This window comes from Engystomops pustulosus, chromosome 3 (genome assembly GCF_040894005.1).
Source record: "Engystomops pustulosus chromosome 3, aEngPut4.maternal, whole genome shotgun sequence".
NCBI classification, from domain to species: domain Eukaryota; kingdom Metazoa; phylum Chordata; class Amphibia; order Anura; family Leptodactylidae; genus Engystomops; species Engystomops pustulosus.
The window spans coordinates 159,429,806-159,445,092 of record NC_092413.1 but is presented as its reverse complement, the minus strand read 5'-3'; the positions used below and the strand labels follow the sequence as shown (position 1 = coordinate 159,445,092).

The 15,287-nt window shown below is 41.0% G+C and overlaps 1 protein-coding gene across 3 annotated transcripts in view; it reads right to left on the bottom strand.

The window, feature by feature from the left end:
• TBL1XR1 (TBL1X/Y related 1) overlaps positions 1-15,287 on the bottom strand; it is a 67,544-nt gene that overhangs the window by 12,325 nt on the left and 39,932 nt on the right. For all 3 annotated transcript variants that reach the window (XM_072142773.1, XM_072142774.1, XM_072142772.1), the window contains 3 exons: positions 7,624-7,873; positions 2,615-2,747; positions 1,677-1,818 (listed from right to left, as the gene is read on the bottom strand). In XM_072142773.1, coding sequence (XP_071998874.1) covers positions 1,677-1,818; positions 2,615-2,747; positions 7,624-7,873 — 525 coding nt within the window. The remainder of the gene's footprint in view (positions 1-1,676; positions 1,819-2,614; positions 2,748-7,623; positions 7,874-15,287) is intronic.

Below are 15,287 nucleotides of genomic sequence, written 5' to 3'. Positions count from 1 at the left end.
TAAAACTAAAAAAAGTTAAAAAAAAACCCAAAAAACGTGTTATGCCCTCATTCCCCAGAAAATAAATGAAATTATATTAGCTGCGTCCGCTCTGTGGAGCGGTCTGGCGGCGACATCAGCCATGTATTACTCTGTGGAGTGGGTCTGGGGCTAGCGTCAGCCATGGGCTGGCTCTGGCGAGTCAAACTGTCGTGGGGCCGGCCCACTCTGTAGGTTGAAATGAATGAGGAGACAATAACATGGTTGTGCACCACTTGTTAAATACATGTAATATTACAAAAATTGTCTCAAGTGGCTACTTGCGTACAAAAGAGCAGGAGCTATAACGATTTTCTTGTATTAATAGAGGTCTATTAACACTATATACGACTAGGAGTTATATATTTGTATTCATGAAAATTTCATACTCCCCATCGGCTAAAAATACTCCTCAAAAATGGTGAGGGAAGTATTATTACCCTTCTGGAGAAATGTTAGTGCGACCCCTGGCAGTCATCACTCCTCAACACTAAGCACATGCAATAAACTGAGGGAAAAATCATTTTCATATTGCTGCATCTGGATCCTGGCATCCCTTCCCAATATTTGATACTGAGATAAAGAGCCTTCTTTGGCCAGATAGTCCACTGCAGGAGAAATTAGTACTGCATAGCGGTCTGTATAATAAAATGGACAAGGGTCATTAATGTGCCGTATGTGTAGATGTCAACAGAGACAAGCACCTGGCTGCAGCCGTGGCCAGCTCTGAAAGAAATTTTCTAATTTAGGCATGGCACTTTCAGAGCAGCTTCCTGTGGAGATTGAAAAACCCCTTAAAGGGGCATTCCCACGATAAAAAGTTTCTTAAATTTACTCAGGATAACAAAATAACATTTCTCTAATGTTACCGTTACTAACAAAAATATAGCAATACAGCATTTCACAGATATAAGTCCAACCCATCTCTATCAGTTCTGCTGTACACAATTTCAGTTTCCCCTAGACACAACCCAGTAACTTCTCACTTAGGGTCGGGGGGTTAGTCGTATGGGTGCTTTATCATCTTGGATTTCTGTGCAACTCCGTGCTACTCTCTCTCTCTGCTCTGTGCCTGTGGTCCAGCCCTATAGTACAGCCCCGAAGCTCACATGCATCCACTCATTTCCTGGCAGCAAACACTACGCGGGGAGAGAGAAGATGCAAACTACAAACTCCAAGCAGATAAGTTATCCGGGGGAAGGCAGGAAGGGCCCCTGAGAACAGATATGTAGCAGAACTGACAGTGTAAAAGTCAGCCCTGTCTGTCTTGCCTCTGTGTTATAGGTTTCTCACCTTTCTTTCTATGTGTCAATGTGTTAGTACAATGTCAGAAGCTAAATGAAAGTGTATACATACTCTTGTACCCTAATAATCTAACCACATTGTCACCCCCAGAGAACTAGATGGATTATAATGTGCCTACGTAGAGAGGCCCCATCCACACTCTGGAATTTTGCACTGACCAGCCTAGGGAGTGATAGTGTTAACATCATTAGGGAATAGAGATTTGAGAATTTTCTTTCGTGGAGAAAACCCAATTAAAAATAAGCAGTCATCACTAGTAACATGTCTGGTTAGAATATTTACATGAATCAATTAAAAAAACAAACTTATGACCCGGAAGAAACCAAAGGCTGCAGCATGAGAACTGTACTTACATTCCAATCTAAAGAGGTTACATCCTTGTTGCTAGGAACATCTTGTCCACCTTCTCGTATACAGTGTCTGAGGACCAGCTGCGTTGACCCACTAGTGCTGTTTTCACTAAGATTCCATATCCTGGCTGTTGAATCTCCAGACCTATAGGGTTTCAGGAAACAAAGAGGATTACATTTTTCGGTTACAGACTATTGAGGTCATCACATAATATATAATGGGGCAGATTTATCAAGCAGTCTGAAAGTCAGAATATTTCCAGTTGCCCATGGCAACCAATCACAGCTCAGCTTTCATTTCACCAGTGCTCATGAATATTTTAAAGGGGAGCTGTGATTGGTTGCCATGGGCAATTGGAAATATTCTGACTTTCAGACTGCTTGATAAATCTGCCCCAATGTCTCTCTACCCTCTGATTTTATTAGCAAATTCCATCACAGAATGTAAACCTAGTTAGGTCTTTTCAAACTATGTGGCCAAAATAAGATGATAACAGAATACCATAAAATAGAATCATAGGAAGACCCATTTTAAACTTCCTCATGGCTCTAGCCACATCGGCTAAACTTACTATAAGGATACTGTAGACGCAAATACAAGCTATGTACAGAGGCGACGGGATTTGAAATGTGGCATCACCCCAGGACTTGACTAGGACTTTGGCAGAGAGCCAGGTAATCTACATAAGGGGATATTATGGGAACGGAGGGGAGCAGAGCAGTCAATCAGGGTGTCACATAGTGTACTATGCAAGGCCTATTCACACCTGTCACCAGTAACATTCTGACTTCTGGTGACAGGTTCCCTTTAAGGAACACTTTTCAGACTGCTGTTATTTCTGAGCGATATGTCTTACGTCCATCATTACCGATTTCCCCCTATGTTTTCCGTGAACTACAAAACAAATCCCTGAAAAGCAGCATGAGGGAGGGTAACATACCCTGAGGCGAGCAGATCACTAACTGGGTTCCAGGCACATATAAACACTTCTGACTCATGACCCCGTAAAACCACTGCCTTACTGGATGGGATTTCTACATCTCCATCGACTTCCATCATGTCAGTGTGGTTATCTGCAAGAAGAAAGAAAGCAGATTAGCAATACAGTAAATAAAATACATTCCCAGGAGAGGAATATACTGGAGAAATATCCTGGAATGTCAAATGTAAAAAATCTGCAGCATGATCCACCACTAGATGAGCAATATAAAGTACAGCTTGCATCAACCACGTGTCCTCTACAAGCCCGCTCATACCCACGAGTGCAGTGTGCTTTCTCCCATTCCCACTAACTGGCTGAAAGCAAGGACCAAGTGGCCAGAAACCCAGTCAGGTGCCCAATAAAGGTCTATCCCCAGCATTTGCCTATTAGGCTGTCCAAAAACACGGTCTCAGAGTCCCAGTCGGTGCTGTACTGACAAAGCACTAAATAAAGAAAGCAGTTATAAAACAATAATGGATGCAAGTCACGAAGCATGAAATGAAGCATGTTAAAAAACTATTGAAAATAAAGTTTCTGCTCCTCCCAGAAAGTTATAAAAGTTAAAGCCACAAATGACCACAAATGATGCCATTAGACACTAAACTTATCTTACACCAAACAAGCTCATCAAGATACACCAGGGGAAGAAAAAAAATTAGGCTACATTCACGTATGCCTGCCGTACCATCTGTCCCATGAGAGCACAGCAGTGTGAGGACACTTCTCAGATACAATCCTGGAATATGAATGCATTTCGCCCAGTAGCTCATATTCCATGTACTTGTATTGAGCTGTGTATGGGGGATGTATATACACCGTATATACATCAGCCGTATACAAGTCACCCATATGTTCGTGTGTATGTAGCCTTACCGACAATAGAAAAGAGTAACTAGTTTTATTAAAGTTACAAATTTACTGTTAAGTGAAGCAGCTTTTCGGGCTGAAGCTTAACCCTTTCCATAATTTTCCCTTTGGGATACAGCTCTGTGAGGAGACTGAAAGAGTTAGATCATTATTAGGTCCTTCATCTCTTTACGTACATCTGCTTTCTGTCCTGTATCCGCTAACTGCTTAAAAGGAATCTCATTAAATTTGCACTGATAAACCTAAAGACAGTTCCTATCCTCTGAAAATCATCTTTGTAAGCCTACCTGGCATCCTGCCAGAAGAAGCAGCAAGTCCCAAGTTCATTCATGTTACAGTGCGACTCAGACATGTCCCTCATCCCCCCTCCCATAGATAAAGCAGAGGATGCCCTCAGCCCAAGGCAGAGGGGGAGGAGTGAGATGTCCAGTCACACAGTGAGCTGCATGAACAACACACTCCCTCTAGCAGGGTGCCAGGTAAGATTTTCTTGGGATAATAACTATGCATCTCTTTTTAGGTAAAAACAGTGTGGACAAGAGTTAGTATAGTGTTATGGGAAGCAGTCATTAGGTTTATTAGTGAAAATATAGTGAAACGTTCACTTTAAATAAGAAAGGAAAGCAAAAGAAGAATGAAGACACAGAATAGATTTCTTTAATGAAGTAAATTACAGAAATTACTATTCTCTGCACTTTTGGTTTATAAACTTTGGTCAAAAGTTTAAATACACTTTAAAAGGAAACCTATCATGGCGATCTATTCTCCCTTGCTTCCTTTGGTGGCTGCGTGATGCAGCAAGTGAAGCCACCATAGTACACCCAACCATGTGCACTGCGAGAGGTAACACCAGTGTGTCCTCATCTGTAACATCAAGGCGAGTATAAAAGGATTATTTTTTCTTAAAGGCACATAAAATTAACCTGATTTGTACCTTAAACCAATATTGCAAACAACTTGTAAAAAAATAAAAATATATACACACACATACATACACATTAACGCAATAATTTCATTGCTTATTTGCATTTCAGAGAACGCATTATCTATAAAATTCATAGCCCAGTTGTATACTGGTTACACTGCAGCACATTCAGCATGTGGCCACTGGGTGGCACTGCACCATCACTGACTCGTGTGCTCAGCAGCTTGTAACGCTACAAATGTCACTCTTGCAGCAAACATATCAGAAGACACAAACTATTTATATTTACCAGCAAAGGTGAAGGAGCCCTTTACCTCTATAGAGTCTGGGTTTTACATGGAGGAGAAGAGTGAGACGTACCATCAGACTATGTATGCACAGAAGTAATCTCCTACAGATACACTCTCCATTGACAATCCACACAGAAATAGCCTTACACTTATGTTGAAGCTTTCTGTCATGACAATGTCAGGACAGAGAGAGAAGATGATCTTTGGTAACACCTACACTGCAATAATAAAATGTCTATAGAAGTTTGGCTTATTATATATTCATATGGAAACTTGCAGGCACAATGAAACCTCTAACACGCCTTGACAGGCTGCCAGGACACGTGGAGGCACAAGTTTAGGACCATTGTTTTTATCCGTGATGTAGCAAATAACCAAAAGGGGATTAAAATCCATGTTTTGCTTAACAAAACATCGGAATAAATGGGCCTATATATTAGAAGAAAAGTTCTGTTTTTCTGAGGAAGTTTCCAAAGTATTCAACACCAAAAAGAAAAAAATAACCTTGTGCCATCAAGTGCCTGGCACGGGTGCAGCCCCAAGACAAGTCACAGGAATGAAGAAATCGTGGTGCGCTTGACAATAGCTCCATGGAGGAGCCAAAACCTCACGACTTTTCGTTGCGATTTGGAGTAATGCCTCCCTGCAATTACTTAATTTTTTCCTCTGCATAACACACCTCATTTTCATAACTTGGGGTTCAAAAGGAAGGTAAGAAGAGAAACTACTGGTGGACGGTGGCAGGATGGGTAAACCTGATCGCAAAAGGGAATCCGGAAGACAACAGACCATGAAAACCTCCAAGCTGCCTTATTTATTTTGACATCTCAAACGGCGAGTGCTGACACTTTGTGAGATACAGGCAGTCCCCGGGTTACGTATAGGATATGTTCTGTAGGTTTGTTCTTAAGTTGAATTTGTATGTAAGTCGGAACTGTATATTTTATCATTGTAATCCCAGCCAGAACTTTTTTGGTCTCTGTGACAATTGTATTTTAAAAAATGTAGGATTGTCACAAGAACCAGGATTAACAGCAAATCTTAATTGAAGACACCTGTGATAACCTTTACAGCTGATCATTGTAGCCTAGGGCTAAAGTACAGTAAATAACTGTAACTAGGGGTCGTCTGTAAGTCGAGTGTTCTTAAGTAGGGGACCGCCTGTATTCTGGTCAGCAAGGATTAAAAGAAATATAGGTCACTCAACTCCCTACTAACTCAAGAGAGGCAGAGAAACTAGAGTGTGGGAAGTACTTGTCCTGCATGGCAGCCAGAACTGTAGGCATTACACCTCCTGTCCATAATGTCTGAGGTATACAACATAATCTGGATTGTGCTCTAATAAATCACATTTACTGAACCACAATCCCTTCTGGAACATATGTCTACATCTATAGGTGAAAAATGTGCAGAACATTGGCAGCACAACTTAGGGCTCTTGATGTATCTGTCGGGTGGAGTGGTCACCAGGCAAAACTAAGCCAGCTCCGACCTTTTTGTGAATGGGTTACACAATGAATAATCATAATTACGCTGCCCCCTCGCCTAGGCCCCCTGCATGACGTCACCTTCTCCAACGCTCCCAGGATGGGAGAGGAAGGTGCCAGAGGAGTGCATAGTTAGCAGTTCGTAGCGCCAGACATCTTATCCCCACATCACATGCTTCAGGTCATCAACTACCAGGAATGGTATGTAGCAGTGCTGTTAGTGTTTAAAGGGGTATTCCAGGAATCCGCATAATTCATATACAAGTGGGCACTCAAAATATAAGCTAATGTGTAATTAGTTGTTATTTAAAATTTTGCTCCCCTTAGCAGAAAATGCTGGTGACATAGACTGTAATGAAGAATTAAAATGCTACTGGCCCTTTAATCAGTCCGTTAATTTCCTCCGCACGGTCCGTCGCAGAAAAGAAGATGGCCGCTGGTCACATGTCCACATCACATGCCTGGGCAGGTCATGTGATCACCACTACGTTTGGCTGTAGTCAGTTGGTTGCAGTGCATCCAGTATGGCCAGTGTTGTAGTGATGGCAGTTACACATCATTACTATGGTAACAGCGCAAGAAAACCTGTTACATCATCACCTGGAGCAGAGCATAAGAGGGAGAAGGAGGAGTTACTGAGAACTAAAGGATCATGGAACTTGTAGTTTCCAGTGGCGGCCATCTTAGTGATAACTCCACCTACTTTAGAGAGGCCATACATTTTGTAACTCATAAGATCATATTATTTTAGCTCCGTTTTGTGACTAATGACATTGAGTATTGTTGTATTCATTTATTTATATCATCATGGGTTTCTGTGTCAGACGTTCATATTCCCGGAATACCCCTTTAAGTTTGGATATAGTAGAAAAGGATGTATAAAAGTTTGTAGGCAAAATTAAAGCTAGAGCTCAGGCTCCCCATCAGTTCTAATGATTGGCATCTGATTCTGCATGCACAGCACAGTGTATGTACAGGGAAACCTCTACGAGCAGATCACATTGCACAAGAAAGGGGTTGTCTGCAGATAGGAGGCAGCTTCAATATAGTATAAAAGAAAAAAATATAAACAAAAAAAGGGATTGAATTAAAAAAAAACAAAAAAACCCACGAACAGTATGTTAGGGAGGGGGCCTCTGAGGTTTCAATGTGCTTATATTATAATAAAGGGTAATCAGCAGCACTTAGGTAGTTACTCCGGTGCACAGCTTAGAAGCTTATCAAATAGTCCATTAAAAATATTCAAAAAAGCAGCACTCCAAGAAACTTGTGATTGGATTTTCCAAAATCAATACAAAACAACAAGATATACTCAATACCAACAGGCTGCACAGTAAGGTTTCTCAAGTAATATTTCTTGATCCTTCAGCACAAGCCATTATTTTGGGGTCCACTTACTTGCCAGTGCATGTCCTCCGTTCTCCTCTCCATTCGCTGCATTTTCACCATTCTTTGTAGAAGGCTGTTGGTTGTTTGCCGTTGCGGCGGCGGCGGCAGCAGCAGCGGCGGCGGCAGCAGCAGCAGCAGCTGCTTGTTGCTGTGCAAGTTTGTCCCTATATGCTTGCTGCCTTGTTTGTACAACATCGGGCATAACCGCATCAATCAGGGAGAGAGATTCAATGGGCCTTCCATCAAAGAGTGTGCCATCCTGAAGAACGAGACAAGCAAGGAACATGTCAGCAGATGCACCAACTGATAAAAAAAAACTTCAGATACATAGGTGAAGATTCACTAGGCAAGATGCGCCATGCAAAAAGGTTTTAAATAAAATGCCTTGTTCTATATTTATCAAGTCCTTTAACCCTTTCACGACCCGTGACGTAATAGCACGTCACGGGTCGGCCGCGGGTGCATGGAGAGGGCTCACGCGATCGCTGCCGGCGGCTTCAAAAGAATGGCGGCGCGTGGGCGCCGCCATCTTTTCGAGGATCGCCGCTCCCAGTGACGTCATCGGGGAGCGGCGATCCGCTATCAGCACATTGTAATGTATGAGTAGTAAAATCCCCATATACTGCCATACTGTGGTATGGCAGTATATGATAGGATCGTGCAGACACCCTAGGGTTAAAGTACCCTAGGGAGTCTGAAAAGTACTAAAAAAAAAAAAAAAAAAAAAAATTATAATAAAAAACCCTAAAAACTCAAATCACCCCCTTTCCCTAGTACTGATATAAATATAATTAAACAGTAAAAATCATAAACACATTAGGTATCGCCGCGTCCGAAAATGCCCGATCAAAATATAATAACGTTTTTTCACTGTGTTTAATCCTGTAACGGAAAATCGCGCCAAAATTAAATTCTATAAAAAGTGATCACAAGGTCGAACAGTCCTAAAATTGATAACATTGTAAACGTCATCAAAATCCGCAAAAAACAACACCACCCACAGCTCAGTACACCAAAGTATAAAAAAGTTATTAGCGCCAGAAGATGGCAAAATTCCCCCAAAAAATTTTTGTACAGGAGGTTTTAATTTTTTTTAAATGTATGAAAACATTATAAAACCTATATAAATTTGGTACGGTATCCCCGTAATCGCACAGACCCAAAGAATAAAGTAGACATGTCATTTGGGGCGCACAGTGAAATCCGTAAGATCCAAGCCCACAAGAAGACGGCACAAATGCGGTTTTTTACCAATTTCACTGCATTTGGAATTTTTTTCCCGCTTCCTAGTACACGGCATGGAATATTCAATACCATCTCTATGAAGTGCAATTTGTTACGCAGAAAATAAGCCGTCACACAGCTCTGTACATGGAAAAGTAAAAAAGTTATGGATTTTTGATCATGGGGAGTAAAAAATGAAAATGAAAAAACAAAAAAGGGCAAGGTCCTGAAAGGGTTAACCCCATCAGGTTCAGGTTTTTGCATTTCTATTATACACTCCCCTTCTTCCCAAAGTCTTAAAGGGGTATTCTCATCTGGCCATTCACATTCAGTTTCTTTAATCTGCCATATATAAACATTTCTTCAATTTTTAAAAAAATTTACTTGTGTGACGATAATTTCTCAAAAATGTAGTCATATGGTCCCTTAGAAACAGACTGTGTCCTTGGATACAACCACCTCTGCTGGAGTGAGTTCATCTACAAAAACCTTTTTGTTTCTTTGTGCAATGTCAAGGAGTTCCTGCAGGTCCCACAGCCGTCCTGTGGTAATGTTCACTGAATCCAGGCGCTCAGGCAGGATTCAATAGCGCATGTCTGGCCATGGCCACCAAAATGTGAGGTGGTCGTATCCGAGGAAGCCATCTCGTTTCTAAGGGACAACATGGCGACATTTATGAGAAATAATCTTGACACAAAGATTTTTTTTTTAGTAACATCCAATTGAAAAAATGTTTACATATGGCAAATGAATTAAATTAAATGTAAATGTCCAGATGGGAATACCCCTTTAATCTTTTGGATTTTTCAGTTGACATAGCCATAATGAGTGCTGGTCATCTACAGGAAAATTGTATTTCCTAGTGGCATCATTTAATATTGGTGCCATGTGCTAGGAAGCCGGAAAAAAAACTCACATCTTGGTGAAATTGTCAAAAAAACGGCACATACAACACAGAAGAATTACTGTTACTAACCAAAATATATGTCTGAACAGTGCTATCCGAAGCAAATACACTACACTAGGAAACCTCACCAATATAAATTCTTAAAGCACTCTAGTACTTTATTTAAATACATAGGACCAAATGTGCACAACCTGCTCACGAAAATATTAAAGCCATGTCAAGAACCCAAGCATATTACCTATCGAATAAATGCATCAGCCATAGATCTTAAATCACTGATAGAATTAGGAACCCATATTATAATACATAAGCAGTTGTAGGACAATGGTCCGTATGTCGGTAAGATAGAGAAAGCGTGTTTAAAGCTAATCACCCATAGTGACAATTTGCTCACAGCCGTCATGGTATCAGATCTGCGCCTTCTGATAATGTCAGGGCGCCATTATCACAGCATACCTCTCGTCGCTATGAAGAGGGCTCAGCACGAGTGGCAAACAGTGGCATTTTAGCTTCAAAAATTGTGAAAGGGTTAAACTGTATTGACTTATATGATGACATATGCTAATGTGTCAAAATATTGCTCTGGCATTAAGAGGGTTGGCCACGGTTTCACATAAAATGCCCATGACCCTTTAATACCTTAATAATAATACCAGAATGTTCATCAAGCGATTCAGCAGTCCTGCCACTTACTTAATTGCTGTCTGCAGACTTAGTGGATCTTTGTTTACATGTCTGAACTATGATGAATAAGAAGGGCTATAGCAGGAGATTATGACTCATTCTGCTCCCCCCATGTTTGTCCAGAGGGCAGCATGGCCAGAGCAGGGAAAAGCTGAAGATCTCAGAGGTGAGACAGATACATACACAACATACATATACATGTAAAGACATGTCTAATTGAACAAATGAAGTGAGTGAAACAACTGAAAATATGTCTTATTTTCTAGGTTCTTCAAAGTAGTCACCTTTCGCTTTGATTACTGCTTTGCACACGCTTGCCATTCTCTTGATTAGCTTCAAGAGGTAGTCACCTGAAATGGTCTTCCAACAGTCTTGAAGAAGTTCCCTGAGATGCTTAGCACTTGTTGCCCTTCTGCCTTCACTCTGCAGTCCAGCTCACCCCAAACCGTCTCGGGTGGGTTCAGGTCTGGTGAATAGCCCTTACACAGCCTGGAGATGTGTTTGGGGTCATTTCCCTATTGAAAAATAAATGATGGTCCAACTACATGCAAACCAGAAGGAATATCATGCCACTGCAAGATTATGTGGTAACCATGCTGGTTCCCTACACCTTCAATTTTTAATAAATCCCCAACAGTGTCACCAGCAAAGCACCGCCATACCATCACACCTTCTCCATACTTCAAAGTGGGAACCAGGCATGTAGAGTCCATTCCTTCACCTTCTGTCACAAAAAGACATGGTGGTTGATACCAAAGATCTCAAATTTGGACACATCAGACCTAAGCACAGATTTCTACTGGTCTAATCTCCATTCAATGAGTTCTTTAGCCCAAACAAGTCTCTTATTTTTGCTGCCTTCCTTAGCAGTGGTTTCCTAGCAGCTATTTTACCATGAAGGCTGCTGCACACAGTCTCCTATTAACAGTTGCTGTAGAGATATGTGTGCTGCTAGAACTCAGTGTGGCAGTGACCTGGTCTCTAAACTGAGCTGCTGTTACCTGCGATTTCTGAGCCCGTTAACTCAGATGAACTTATCCTCCGCAGCAGAGGAGACTCTTGGTCTTGCAACTGCCCTTGGGGACACTTTCAGACTGATCGACCTTCATTTCTTAAAGTAATAACGGACACTTTCTTCACTTAGCTTTTTCTAGCCATAATACAAATTCTGACTTCTGCACAGCACAACTGATGGTCCAAACCCCACTTATTAAACCTGAAAGGGGTACACCTGTGCTGTGAAAATGCCTTCTGGTGACTACCTCTTGAGGCTCTCCAAGTAGATTGAAAAGAGTGTGCAAAGCAGTACTCAAGAAAAAGGTGGCTACTTTGAAGAACCTAGAATATAAGACATCTTTTCAGTTGTTTCCCAACTTAGTTTTGTTCAATCAATCCCCAACACATACAAAAAAATTACTTTTATCATTTTTTTTTTTTTAAACCTCTCTACATGCCGATAATGTACTGTAAATAGGGCTTACCTGCCCCCTAGCAACTGCCCTGTGTTTACATGAGATATGGCTACTACGGCTGGTCAGCAGCATTGGCCGGAAAATGTGAACGTGCATAACTAGCGCATGCGCAATTCACATATGCTCACCAGAACAGGACAGGCATGTGAATCAAACAATTTTTACCCCAGTAACTTTAGTATTGGAGATAGAAAATCACATTGTAATGCAGTTTCCTGAATTACCATTTGCAGGGGGTAATCAATGTCAACCAGATTTACATTTTGCAACTCAGAGCTTTAATTTATAAAAATACATTTAAAAACCTGAGAACTTAACCTAGAACTTTTTAAATTGCTTCAATGCTTCTAAAATGTAAAAACCTACGTCTTATAGGGGTTGATTTGAACGGTTGTCTGGTGTTCAGCGTGTGGAGGTAGCAAGTAGATAAATATATCATACTTTGTTATTTTGGCATATTTCCCTCTACTTGGTAGATTTTTTTTATTCAAAACAATTCCTACATACATTCCTACCACATTGCTCTCCATCATACCTTAGTCGTGCTCCCCCCCCCCCATTTTTGGTCCCTACTTTATACCAACATTTAGCAAGAACAGATTTAAGTAGTCCCACCGTCTGTACCATCTACTGTCGCATGCCACGGCTGCACATTAACCCCTTGACGACCTGGGCCTTTTGTTTTTTCATTTCCATTTTTCACTCTCCACCTTGAAAATCTATAACTTTTCTGTTTTTACACGTAAAGAGCTCTGCGTTGGCTTGTTTTCTGCGTAACAAATTGTACTTCATAGTGGTGGTATTTAATATTCGATGCCGTGTACTAAGAAGCGGGGAAAAAATTCCAAATGCATTTTCTGACGCTAATAACTTGTTCATAGTTCAGTGTACAGAGCTGTGGGTGATGTCATTTTGTGTGACTTGACGTTTTCAATGCGACCATTTTTAGGACTGAATGACATTTTGATCACTGTTTATTGAATTTTTGTATATTTTCAAAATGGAAAAAAAGTGCCATTTTCGACTTCGGGTGCCATTTTCCGTTATGGGGTTAAACGGAGTTAAAAAGCGTTATTATAATTTGGGCATCGGGCGATACATAACTATGATTTTAACCGTTTAGATTTATATCAGTTCTTAAGGGGGGGGTGATTAGATTTTTTTTTTTAACTTTATTTTTACTATTTTGCAGACCCCCTAGGTTAATTTAACCCTAGGTTGTCTGATCGATCCTACCATATACTGCCATGCTACTGTATGGCAGTATATGGGGATTTTCCTCCTCATTCATTACAATGTGCAAATCGCACATTGTAATGAATGGGTTAAAACAAGACAGCCTTGGGTCTTCATAAGACCAGAGGCTGCCACGGCGACCGATCAACGCTTCCCAATGATGTCACGGGGGAACGACAATCTTTAACAAGAAGGCTGCACCTTCTGAAGCCGCCAGCAGCTTTAACGGCAGCAATCGATGAGATACCACCCGCAATATGCAGCAAAGACTTACCGGCTACGGAGAGGGATCAGCCCGTGAGCCCTCTCCATGCACCTGCACCCGACACGCGCTGTACTATTACGCCGCGTGTCTGGAAGGGGTTCATGCAAGTTTGATTTTGCACTGCTCAAAAAAAATAAAGGGAATATTTAAATTTCAAAGCAACTACAAATCGATCACACTTGTAAATTAATTTCTCCTGCTGCTGTACAAATGGAATATACAACACCAAGACAACCCCTATAAAGGAGTTGTTCTACAGGGAGTGCGACAACCCAGCAGCAGGACCACTACCAGGGTCCTTCAAAAAAAGACTCCAGCAGCCACCAATATCCATATGCCGCCTGGTAAAACTGTAAGAAATGTGGGCCAGAAATCCACAAGTTATTTTGAGTTTCCAGCCCAACACCATGTCAGGGTGAATGGCATTAGCCGCAAAATATCAAGATTGGAAGATTCGACACTGGCACCATGTGCTCTTCACAGATGAAAGCACGAGAGAACATTCTGCTGCCTGTTATATTGCCCAGCATGAATGAATGGGTCGGTAGTGGGTCAGTAATAGTGTGGGAAGGCATTTCTTTTTTAAGAGCGCACAGTCCTCAATGTGCTCGCCAGAGGTAGCCTGACTGTCATTAGGTACCAGGAAGAGAACCCCAGACCCCTTGTGAGACCATATACAGGTGCAGTGGTCTCATGTATGACAATGCGAGACCTCATGTGTCTTTAGTATGTTAGTTCCTGCATGATGATGGTATTGAAGCTACGGACTGGCCTGCTCGTTCCCCAGACCCAAATTAAATACAGCAAAACTGGGATATCATGTCACAAATACATCCACCACGTTAGCCAGATTGTCCAGGAGAAGTCCGATTCTTTAAATCCAAGTTTGGGAGGAGATTACTCAGGAGGCCACCTCCTCAGGAGAATGCTAAAGCTTTCTAGAGATGTCATAGAGGCCACACACTACTGAGCCTCATCTACTTGTCTTGAGGCATTTCCACTGTAGTGGATTCAGCCTGAAATAATTAATTTTTAAAATCATTCCAGATATCCCACCTGGGATATTCATTTTGATCATTGTAATATTTTATTGTTCATTCCACTATGTAATGACGTTTTGCAACTGGAATATTTAACCCCTTAACGACTTGGCCTTTTTTAGTTTTTTCACTTCCATTTTTCACACCCCACCTTCAAAAATCTATAACTTTTTTATTTTTCCACATAAAGAGCTCTGTTATGGCTTATTTTCTGCGTAACAAATTGCACTTCGTAGTGACGGTATTTAATATTCCATGGCGCGTACTGGGAAGCGGGAAAAAAATTCCAAATGCAGTGAAAATGGTGAAAAAACACATTTGCGACGTTTTCTTGTGGGCTTGGATTTTACAGCTTTCACTGTGTGCCCCAAATGACAGGTCTACTTTATTCTTTGGGTTGCTACGATCACAGGGATACCACATTTGTACAGGTTTTATAATGTTTTCATACATTTAAAAAAATTAAAACCTCCTGTACAAAATTTTTTTTTTGATTTTGCCATCTTCTGGCGCTAATAACTTTTTCATACTTTGGTGTACGGAGCTGTGGGTGGTGTCATTTTTTGCGACTTTTGATGGCGTTTTCATTGCTATCATTGTTAGGACTGTGCGACCTTTTGATCACTTTTTATTAATTTTTTTATATTTTCCAAAATGGCAAAAAAAAATGTCATTTTTGACTTTGGACGCTATTTTCCGTTACGGGGTTAAACGCAGTGAAAAACCGTTATTATATTTTGATAGATCGGACATTTTCGGACGCGGTGATACCTAATGTGTTTATGATTTTTACTGTTTATTAATATTAATATCACTTCTAGGGAAAGGGGGGTGATTTGAATTTT